This window comes from Salvelinus fontinalis, chromosome 7 (genome assembly GCF_029448725.1).
Source record: "Salvelinus fontinalis isolate EN_2023a chromosome 7, ASM2944872v1, whole genome shotgun sequence".
NCBI classification, from domain to species: domain Eukaryota; kingdom Metazoa; phylum Chordata; class Actinopteri; order Salmoniformes; family Salmonidae; genus Salvelinus; species Salvelinus fontinalis.
This window is the reverse complement of record NC_074671.1, coordinates 56,452,738-56,464,267: the sequence shown is the minus strand read 5'-3', so window position 1 is coordinate 56,464,267 and position 11,530 is coordinate 56,452,738. Positions and strand designations below refer to the sequence as shown.

Genomic DNA, 11,530 nt, shown 5'->3' with positions numbered 1-11,530 from the left:
TAGTCCATCAGCCTTTAGTAATCAATAGTCTTCCACGGATTTATTTCACAGACTTCTGTCAGAGCAACTCAAACATTTCACATGGGCTCGAGTAGCCTCGAAGGTAATACAACCCTTCATTGGTGCCAATACACGCTCATTGCTATGGCTGTGTAGGAGAGATACTGATGCCATGGCTGGCCAGCTGCCAGACAGCCTGGGTGCTTGAGATTAGAGCGTGTGTGTTGGGCTGAAACATAGCTCTGACACACCCAATAGGAGCAGAGCTCATCACCAACTATTTTCAGTAACATTTTAGGACTTTATTAAGATGCTAGGGTGTAATTGTGCATATGCTTGAGACTGGTTAAAGAGCTGGGTTATCTGCAGCCAGGCTCTCTTTTCTCCACCCAGTTGCCATTCTTTCACAAACTGAACCAGGATCAGTGTTCGCGCCATTGGTTCCATGTCTGGTCTGACTGTTCTCCTGTCAGTGCTGCAGCAGTGGGTCATGTCAGCTAGCTCCCAGAACTAAGGCGTCACACTGTCTTGAGTCAGTATCTCTGACTGCAGGTCACCACCAGCTCCAGCAGTGCCTCCTTGTCTCCGTGTTCCAACAGCTCTGAGATCAGATCATCCAGGGGCTCCCCGCCCCTCATGAACTCCTGCCAAGAGAATACAGAAGACACATTAACCAACTATTACCTACATGTAAAAGCATGACATGACAAACATTACACAACAAATCAACTTCCATTATAGACTGCTTGTTTGCAAAGTTTGAAGCCCACCTTGATATCTCTGGTCACATAGCCAGTCCGGTGATCTGTCACACGGTCCTGGCTAAAGTTGTAGGTGCGAATCCTCTCCGACTGGGAGCGAGTGCCCACCTGGAGAAGGAGTAACATGAATGGCTCTGAGGTGAGTTAGGGGGACAGTAAAGCTTTTGGATGGGACTGTGTGTCGGGGATCACCTGCTGTTTGCGTGCCGTAAGTCTCTGCTCCGTCTCTCTGCCCATCATGCTCTGGTAGAGGCGGGCCCTCAGCACGCGCAGGGCCGTGTCACGATTCTGCAGCTGAGAGCGGGACGTCTGACACTCTGCCACCGTACCTAGGGTCAGAGCAGGGGTCAGTCAAATTCCATTTCAATTCAGTCAATATCAGGAGAGCAATTCAAAATCAAGAATTGAGAAGTGCCATTGGTTTTCAATAAAGATATAAAAAATCTTCTTAAAGTGGATTTTCAATACATATTCTGTCTCCCCAAACGGTAAGCTCTTACCTGTTGGCAGGTGTACTATTCGGACAGCACTGTCTGTTGTGTTGACACTTTGACCTCCCGCCCCTCTCGATCTGAACGTATCAACCCGCAGGTCCTTAGGGTCAATGCTGATGTCCAGCTACAAAACAGAATGCCAATGTATTATCGTTCAGACAGACAAACAGATAGGGGCAGACAGACAGGTGTACCTCGTTGGGTTGTGGCAGGACGATGACGGTCATGGTTCCTGTGTGAATGCGTTGCATCCTGGAGGACAGGCCCACCTCGGGGATCCTCTGGACCCGGTGTGTCCCTCCCTCATGCTTCAGACGCCGGTACACACTCTCCCCCGCTATCCTTACTGCCGCATGGTGCAGTCCACCTGAGTGAATCAAATCAGACAATAAACACACCAATCAATCATACATACACGCAGACACTTTCATCCAGTGACCCATAAAACAAAGAGACAGTAGGACAGACAGAAGAGAAGCATTACCATATTCAGCAGGTGTGTAGTTGAAGATCTCAAAGTCCCAGTTCTTGTAGCTGGCAAGGCCTTGGTACATGTCAAACATCTCTCTGGTGAACTGTTGACAGATGTCACCTGGATCAAAACATGTGTACCAGAGAGGGGACATACATTAGCATTAGGACCAGGAGTGTAATGGAGAGCCATTGTCCATGGCCTATGCTGTTCATTGAGTAATTACAGTTCACTGACTCACCTCCTGTTGTCCGCCCTGTTACCACCTCCAGAAGGACATTACTGGTGTCGTGTGGGTCACTGGGTACTAGTGTCTGGATCAACTGGGGGAATATGAATTCAGATTTTCTCATCAAGTTCCAGACTGACCAAGGCAGACATTGAAAATGTTCTGTGTCTAATGTCTGTTCGTACATCTTTTCTCAATGACTCGATTCTTTGGGTGATCTGTGCTTGTTCCTCTTTCAGTAGCTGGACCATTTGTCGGTCTTCCTCTTTGGAACCGACTGTCCCTGTAAAAGGACAATATGGATGACTGTACAACATTTTCAGATACATGACACATTTCAGTTAGCACATTGTTATTGAAGCATTGGCGACCTCTTCTGGTCATTGCGGCACGCAGGCGTTACAGACACTTATGAAAGGAAGATACAAAAAGATCACTAGCTAGTTAGCAATTAACAAAATACACGAAACAGAACACAGCTTACTTACTCTGAAGCAGAGTTTCAACCTCCTCTAGGTCTTTCACGGCGTGTTCAGCGCTCTGAAACGCAGTGGCCACTGGTGAAAGTCCCACCTGTCTCTTGTTCAACTCTTTCCTGGCGGGCTCGTTGAGAAACCCATGTTGTAATGTTTTGTTGACATCTCTGTACTCTTCCACAAGCTGCCGAAGATATCTTTGTACAGACTCATTCCTGTATAAATCTCCCAAAGGATTGTTACAATAACGTCTTGATGATACAAGTGATCGATTTGCTAGTTCCTTCCATATTCTCTTGCGCATGTGGAGGGGCGAGATGAGGGGGGCGCACGAGCCACACAGTCGACTATATTTCTGCATAAGCATCTGGCTACAGTGTATACGAAGTAAGTGTAAACTAGTTACATGAGTTTATCATCTCATATTTAGTAACATTGTAAAGAATATAATCGCGCTTCCAGCAAGGTCAAAGTGTGGTGTTGAATTCTGGGATATGTAGTCATAGATAATGTTTTTCGCACAGTATTTTACAACAGCACCCCTGGTGGTGTTATAATGCGATTTAAATTAATCTGTAATCTGATTGGTCCTCAAAGAGGGGGGGTACTAAACTAAGAAAACTACCTCCTAAAACTTCTATTGGTAATGAGAATACACTGAAATACAAACATATCTCGGGGAAAGCATAGCCTAACATTGGGTCTGTTTTTATGAAACACAGTGGATATTTAACGTTCAGTATTAAACGTATCTTTATGAAATGGAAAGCAGTCTGCCAAGAATTCAGCAGCTCAGGAGAACAGAACCAACTTCAAACAGAACTCTTATTGGTACCGTCGTTTTCATGGGATTACTTCAAGTGGTATCAAGTGTTGCTGTTGTACTTCACTTGACAGGTCATCTTCAACAGGTAAGGTAATCATAGTAATACAGATACTACTGCATAGGTCTCTTAGATTGGATAATACCAAGAGTCTCCTCTAAAAAATTATCATAAAATCTATGTAATTCTATAGCACAAAATTGTATTTTGTAAGAAAAAAGTTCTTGTCATAACAGTTTGCAGGTGCTGCAAGAAAACATTGGACAAAAAATGATTATATACAATGATTGCCACAAATACACATTGCACTAAATGTAATCCATTTCAAGTGGTTGCTCTCTCACCACAACATCTATAACACATTACACTTCAAACAGAGGCAACGTGTTTCATATTGTATGGACGGTTTTACTGGCTATTGCTGCTTATGGCTTGTTTCAATACTTGTTTCAATACAAGTTTCATACTTGTTTCAAAGTAGATTTGTTTAAGACTACCAAGAAATACACTGTGTGACCCTGATTTAGCCTACTGCAGTAAAAAAATGTGAGTGACAAGTGGTCAATAACTCCATAAATGCATCTAACAGCAATTTATCGATGCCCAATGAGGGATTTGGGCTACTGTGACCTCTAACCTCTCTTGCCGCTGTCTCTGTTGGCAACTTCAGGTCACCCAGACCGGACCAGCCCTAGTTGAGACTTCATACGACCTCCAGAGAGGGGAGTCACAGAGGTGCCCAAAAAAAAAACAGGGAGGTCACACCATCAGCCCACCTGCCCATTCAGCCTCCCAGTGGGAACATCCAGAGAGACATCCAGAACACCATGATCCACTGGGACCACGCCCATGGACACCTGTCCAAGATCGGGTACCATGACGGCAGGATCCTGGTCCGTGAGGGAGGCCTGTACTACATCTACGCCAAAACCTGCTTCAGGTACTACGACCAGGTAGAGGAGTCACTGTTGGAGTCTGAGTCTCATGCTCCAGGGAGAAGGGGGGTTTCAGCAGAGCCTAGCATTCACAGAGTAGATGGAGCTGGGGCCGGGGCTGGTGCCCTTCTTATACAATACGTGTTCCACGAGCGTCACAGTCACAGTGCCCCCCCCAAGCCAGCTGTGCTGATGAAAAGCGGCAGCACCAGGCACTGGCAGAGGGGCCACTACCACATGTGTTGTCAGCAGCAGGGAGGGGCTTTCCCCCTGGGGCCCGGGGACAGTATCTATGTCAGCGTGTCCAACTCCTGGCTGCTGGACCCGGAAGCTGAGGGAAGCTACTTCGGGGCCTTCAGAATCAGCAGATGATGAATGAGGAAGGAGACGCAGGGCACTTAATTGATAAATTAGTAACTGATATCTCTTTAATCCCATTCCCAGCTCAGGGCTGTAGATGAGGTGGAATTCATATCTGTTAGATAGCTGGACTGTCTGCATATGGAATACATTTTTGTATTTTTATACTATGAAAACAAAATGAATTTGGCTCACTTTTAATTTAGTTTTATTAAGTTTTCAATATTGATGTATTTTCTGATGTCTCTCGTATTCAATTCTGTGTTCAGTTTGTGTTTATAGAACATTCCAATAAAGCCATATACAATTGTAAAAATACAGGAGAGAGATGATACTCTGTTATTATCACCAATATTGCCATGCTTCAACCCATTTGATAGGAAAACAAGGATACCATTAGACCATTACGTTTCACCCTGAGAGACTGTTTGTCAGGCTTTTCTAAAGTAGAACCCAGAAGCAGACCAGGACAAGGAGAGTAAGACGAAGGTGAGTATTTATTTACAAGTTTAAATGTAGAGATAGAAAGATCCAGGTGGCGGAGCGGGCAGTGGAGTTGAGTTGATGGGATTGAATAGGCAGATCCAAGGGAGTAACAGAAACCACCGACGACCAGGTAAGGATGGGATGAGTGTTCCGGGTGAATGACTGTAGACAGAGAAAACGGAGGTAAGTTCAAGGCAAGCAAGACGTACAAAACAACAAAACAAACTCTATCCAAATGGAGGCTGATACGCTGGCACAACATACTGTTCATTTTTATTTCACCTTTATTTAACCAGGTAGGCTAGTTGAGAACAAGTTCTCATTTGCAACTGCGACCTGGCCAAGATAAAGCATAGCAGTGTGAACAGACAACACAGAGTTACACATGGAGTAAACAATAAACAAGTCAATAACATGGTAGAAAAAAAGAGAATCTATATACAATGTGTGCAAGAGGCATGAGGTAGGCAATAAATCGAATAATTACAATTTAGCAGATTAACACTGGAGTGATAAATCATCAGATGATCATGTGCAAGAAGAGATACTGGTGTGCAAAAGAGCAGAAAAGTAAATAAATAAAAGCAGTATGGGGTGAGGTAGGTAAATTGGGTGGGTAGTTTACAGATGGACTATGTACAGCTGCAGCGATCGGTTAGCTGCTCGGATAGCAGATTTTTAAAGTTGTTGAGGGAGATAAAAGTCTCCAACTTCAGAGATTTTTGCAATTCGTTCCAGTCGCAGGCAGCAGAGAACTGGAAGGAAAGGCGTCCAAATGAGGTTTTGGCTTTAGGGATGATCAGTGAGATACACCTGCTGGAGCGCGTGCTACGGGTGGGTGTAGCCATCGTGACCAGTGAACTGAGATAAGGCGGCACTTTACCTAGCATAGCCTTGTAGATGACCTGGAGCCAGTGGGTCTGACGACGAACATGTAGCGAGGGCCAGCCGACTAGGGCATACAGGTCGCAGTGGTGGGTCGTATAAGGTGCTTTAGTAACAAAACGGATGGCACTGTGATAAACTGCATCCAGTTTGCTGAGTAGAGTATTGGAAGCTATTTTGTAGATGACATCGCCGAAGTCGAGGATCGGTAGGATAGTCAGTTTTACTAGGGTAAGTTTGGCGGCGTGAGTGAAGGAGGCTTTGTTCCGGAATAGAAAGCCGACTCTAGATTTGATTTTGGATTGGAGATGTTTGATATGAGTCTGGAAGGAGAGTTTACAGTCTAGCCAGACACCTAGGTACTTATAGATGTCCACATATTCTAGGTCGGAACCGTCCAGGGTGGTGATGCTAGTCGGGAGTGCGGGTGCAGGCAACGAACGGTTGAAAAGCAGAACACAGGCAAAAACAGACTCAGGAAGCGGGATTCGTGACACTGTTTTACCTCAGCACATCTCTGAAAACTTGACACTGTCCCTCAGGCGTACGAGCGCAGGGCGCCTCGATTTGATGTGCTTCTGTGGTTAGAAGGGAATAACTCCAGTTAGTGTTGCATGCTGGGAGTGCTGTGTCATGCACATTTAGAGGCCCCCTACGCTCCTTACTCATTCCCTGATTTCACTGACCCCTATAGTCCTGCCGATCCCCCACCTCACCTCATGTCTCTGATTGAAATGAAATGAGATACTCTTTTGTTGACGCGTAATGTCATTACTATGCTGTTTGCCTTCTTCACATGAAAATCCATTTGAAAAGTGAGGAATCGATCTGTCCATGCTTGGATTAGAACGATTCAACACACATACACCATGTTTCCCTTGAAAGATTTCTTCACTCCCATGTCATTTCCATGTCAAAGCGTGCATTAATGCCACCTAACTACATCATCTCAGCTCTGCAGTTGCACTGTTAAGAGAGTATTAAAGTCGTCCACCCAAACAAAGACTGTTTCATTTGTTTTCAGTCTGGCATATAGCTGGCACCACTCTATAACCTTTCAGAAAATGGGCAACAATAGCACACGAATCAGCTCGTCTTTCAATAAAGGTTTAATTTGTAAAACTGCTGATGCCATCAAATTACTATACTTCAAATCAGTAGAGGCTGCTGAGGGGAGGACAGCTCATAATAATGTATGGAACGGAGCAAATGGAATGGCATCAAACACATGGAAACACAGGTAGCCCAAATAACAGCAGATGAGATGAATAACAGGGTATTAATGTAGTTGACCACCCACAGCCAACAACCCCTGTTTTAGAGCTATTAATGGTACTGTATCTCCATGCATCCCCTCTTCACTGTCTCTCTTCCTATTTTGAGGAAGGATGGAGTGGACAAAATAATAGCAACAGATACTTTTAGTTGATGTTTTGTTGTGTTGACACAATGCAGACTAGGGTAAAAACAGGAACACCTGTGACCTAGTCAAAACCGTCTCTTTGGCACACACGTTTTAGTGCTGATGAAACACAGGGAATGAGAGACAATGTCAGGGAACCAGACAGAAAATAGTTGTGGTTATAGTGAGTCACAGATGGAGGGAGGGATTGCAAGGAGGGAGGGACAGTAGGAGGGAGGGGGAGCACCCTGTTGAGTCATACATACAGTTTATCCTGTTGTGTCTATGGGACAGACTGAGATTGACTGAGGAGGGCTCTATTTAATCAAACACACATGAGAAATTCAAATGCATAAAAAGTGCATAGGATGTAATGGCTCAATAGCCTATAAGATCATGATGTTCACTGCAGCACATACGCTTTGTTTTCAGAACTGGTTATGGGGCACCGGCACACACCTGTACCTATTGCGTACACCGTAAACGTGTCTCTATAAAGCCACAAGACTCAGAAACCACAGCAGCTAATAACTCAGAACTTTAGCATCTGGAGGCAAACATGTTAACAATAATAGCCCAGTGTTTTCCCTATACCTAAGCATTCAACCACAAATGGGGAACTCCAACTGTCATCACATTCAAACAATTTGCTATTTTTAGTGCGAAAACAAACCCAAACAAAATATTTACATCCACCAGTGTAACAGTTTTAACTTTAGTCCGTTCCCTCAAACCGGGCGCGAACCAGGGACCCTCTGCACACATCAACAACAGTCACCCACGAAGCATCGTTACCCATCGCTCCACAAAGGCCGCGGCTCTTGCAGAGCAAGGGGAACCACTACTTCAAGGTTTCAGAGCAAGTGACGTCACCGACTGAAAGGCTGCTAGCGCGCACCACCACTACCTAGCTAGCCATTTCACATCACTTACACCAGCACAAATAACTGTCAGGACCTGTGCTAATAAATCAAATCTATCGGCTATTGTTTAGCAAATGGTGGGTCCCTCACCAGCCTTCAGCCCAGCTAGCGCCTTCACAGCCAAATCCTACTGGGTCATGGCTTTATAGGCTGCATGGGCCTGGGAAAGAAACCTTGTTTTGTTCATCTGGATGGTCGCAATACATTTCCAATAGGCTGCACAAAAACTGAAAGGACTTGATCCCATCACACACGCGCACACACTTACGGGAAGTGTGCATGGAAGCGTAATGGGGATGTATCAGTACTGGCTTCCTTATTGTAATATTTGTGTTGTGGAGAAATGACCAGGCAGGAGACGGGAGTACAGTTAGTTTTCGTTTAGTCAAAACCTCTCGTGCTCTACAGCCCCCAGCACAATAGTGCGCATGTGCATTTCCTATTAGGTGTAGTAACGTAACACTGCCGTAATACATCACTGCTTAATAACAGCATAGTAACTAATATAAACAGATGTAGATCCCAGATACTACACTTATATCCTTCCTATATTCTGGTTTTAGTAAGGAAACAAAATGGGTGACTGAGTACATATCCTGGAGGGCTGCTGTGTGCAATCAAATAGCCTACAGACACATTTTCTCCATAACTGCCGTCTTTTCATATCATAAAGGAGATTTATAAAGGTATAGAGAGAGCAAGAGAGAGAATGGTCCCTACTTTATTCGCTAACCCTAAAACACCAATTGTGGACCTAACCAGTAGGCTATGGCCTCACACTGGGAACAGAGAAACATGTAAACACACATAACTGACATGTAAACTGTCTCTTACCACCAGAAACCATAGGGACAAGTCCCTGTCATTTATCACATAGAAATTATGTACAGAATCAAATCCGGACATCTGGCAATCCATTGTAAAATAAATTAATACGAAAATTAGGGCCACATTTCCCTTAGTTTACTTCACTGACCAATGGATTTTAATAACAATCACTATGTATTTCCCCTACATTTTGAGTGGGAAGGGCACAAATGAACGTTTCTCCAATATCTGGAAAATGAAGATGAGCCACTCAATTCAATGGAACTCTTTGGGTGTGTCCGAACTTGTGGTTTCTTTAATTGTTTAATTCTTAACATAAGTTTATTGTTTTACTCGGCAAAGGTGAAGTCAGTCAATATGGGGCGTATTGGGGGAATCACACCGGAAACCCCCCAAGAACGTCCGCCAGGCCAAGAGAGCGCACGTGCTGAGCTGAGCGCGAAAATCAACTCTGTTTCGCGCACAACAACAAACGTGTCAACATGGCCAACTCTGCTGGGATGACGGTGGAAAATGGCAAGAAAACATATAGCAAATTCCTTATAAAATGTTGGACTATCTGTATTATCTTGGGAAGCTTTGCTAAAACAGCAGAAAGTATGCCTAAAGTTGTTGGGGGTTGGGGCTACTAAAGAGCTAACGTTAACGTTAGTAGGACTACAACAAGCTAATTTAGGAAGCTAGCTAGCTTAACTAATAACAAACCACATTATTTCTTCAGACGTGACAGCGTCCCTTCCATGTATTGCTGTAGAGACACACGGAGAGCCTGACTTCTCTCTAACACAAGCTTTAGAAGACGTCTCTCAACAAGGATATGCCCAGATTGTGGCCCTCCAGGAGAAACAACAAGTGCTCAGCTCTCTCCAGGTGAATCTCTCCTTACCTGCTAACACACTGACCAGTAACATTTTAAAACTCCAGGAACACTGTAATTATTGCTGCTTACATTATATACATTTTCCATGCAACATTAATATTAGAGCATTTGTTTTAACACTCAGTGTAAAGCAATGCTGTTTTCATCTGCTACCAGGCCATACTATCAGACATTGAGAAGAAAGGCAAAGAAGCTGAAGTGGAGTTAAAATCCAACGTGAGGCATATTCTCATCCTGGAGGGTGAGATGGAACACCTGCAAGACCTGGGCTTGCGTTCCATCACCGTCTACAACGAAAACACAGAGCTCCGACTGCTGATCGAGGAAGAGGAGGACAACTCCAGCTGCGTGTTGGCCGGTTACAACACCTACCGGAACAAGATGGAGGGCCACCGGACAGCCGTCTTGCAAGCGGAGAGCCAGACGAGGGCTCACAGGGAGCTAGTGGAGAAGAGGGCTCTGGTCAGAGTGCTCACAGAGAGGAGCTGATGGCCGACCTAGAGAACCCAGAGGGGAACGCTGTGAAGCAGGCACAGGTCAGAGCAGCTGAGGAACCAGTGTAGATGTTGACAGATTACAGTCATATGGGATACGTTAAAAAAACACGTTAATTTTGTCCTGTGATCCCTGTCTTCTCCACTTCATCTGTTCGCAAGTTGTTATCGTGAATCAGTAATAAAACTGCAATCTCTTGACAGAAAGAGATGGATGACATGAGGGGGCAGATCTCAGACCGGAGGTAGATGGTGACTGAGAGAAGAGAGCTCATCTTGAAGGAGTTTGAGAGTCACACACTGATCAATAAGCATATCGAGGTACGGTAGTGAATCCCTGTTGTCAGATGCTCACTTACCCCCTTTTTTCTCTAATCCAACAGAAAATAACTCACTCCAGACAGTTTATGTTAGATAAAGACCCACCATGTACAGTATTCATAATAAAAATAACTTTTTATCTGGTACCTTTCGAACATGCAGCTCAAAGTGGTGTACATGCAAAAAGGAAAGAAATGCAAGACAATGTCAACAAAAATCAAAAAGTACAATGTCTGTTTAAAACCCAAGTGTGTTGTTCTCAGATCCAGAACAGACGGTATGATGCCATCGTGAAGCGTCTCCACTGCCAACTGATGAAGGCCCAGTCCGGCCACAGGCAGTTGTCTGATGATATCTACCACATGGAGAGAGAGAGATCCAGGACCTCAAGAGACACCTCGAGGTGCCATAAGTTAGCATTCTGGTTCATAAAACTGTATGTTTTGTAGTATGACCTAAGGCTAGGAGTTTTCCCAAGCCAAGACATACTTCAGCCCTAGTGTAGGTCTGTGCATAACAGTTTTGTTGCTGTTCATTTTCTATTTTGACATTTTTCTCTCTCATAGTTTTTTAAGTGACAGTAATGAATTGGAAAGCCATTAAACAAAAACATGTTTTTACAGAAAACTGGCTTTCCCTCCCCGTTACAAATAACTTGGGTTTCCCCCTGAATTTAGAGATAAAGCTGTGACACCTACTGGCCAGCAGAGGGCAATGGTGTCAACTAAGAAATAACAACTATTCCCGTGTTACTGTATAG

At 44.4% G+C, this 11,530-nt stretch overlaps 1 protein-coding gene and 2 pseudogenes across 1 annotated transcript; 2 read left to right on the top strand and 1 right to left on the bottom strand.

The window, feature by feature from the left end:
* Positions 1-25: 25 nt before the first annotated feature.
* On the bottom strand, positions 26-2,914 carry LOC129859809 (peptide chain release factor 1, mitochondrial-like). The gene is made up of 9 exons (XM_055929936.1): positions 2,445-2,914; positions 2,142-2,239; positions 1,969-2,050; positions 1,740-1,847; positions 1,450-1,622; positions 1,262-1,379; positions 954-1,090; positions 771-869; positions 26-644 (listed from the first exon to the last, which is right to left on the bottom strand). The coding sequence occupies exons 1-9, from the start codon at positions 2,797-2,799 to the stop codon at positions 534-536; spliced, it is 1,281 nt and encodes a 426-aa protein (XP_055785911.1). The 5' UTR covers positions 2,800-2,914; the 3' UTR covers positions 26-533.
* Positions 2,915-3,050: 136 nt separating this feature from the next.
* LOC129859811 (tumor necrosis factor ligand superfamily member 10-like) lies at positions 3,051-4,869 on the top strand (annotated as a pseudogene).
* A 4,688-nt stretch (positions 4,870-9,557) lies between these two features.
* LOC129860098 (coiled-coil domain-containing protein 122-like) lies at positions 9,558-11,505 on the top strand (annotated as a pseudogene).
* The last annotated feature ends 25 nt before the right edge of the window (positions 11,506-11,530 follow it).

Excerpts from the sequence above, each read along its gene's own strand:
- LOC129859809 (XM_055929936.1), bottom strand. The coding sequence starts at position 2,799 with ATGCTTATGCAGAAATATAGTCGACTGTGTGGCTCGTGCGCCCCCCTC. Across the intron at positions 1,091-1,261 it reads AATAGTACACCTGCCAACAG|GTACGGTGGCAGAGTGTCAG; the intron begins GTAAGAGCTTAC and ends CTCTGACCCTAG. Across the intron at positions 645-770 it reads ATGTGACCAGAGATATCAAG|GAGTTCATGAGGGGCGGGGA; the intron begins GTGGGCTTCAAA and ends TTCTCTTGGCAG.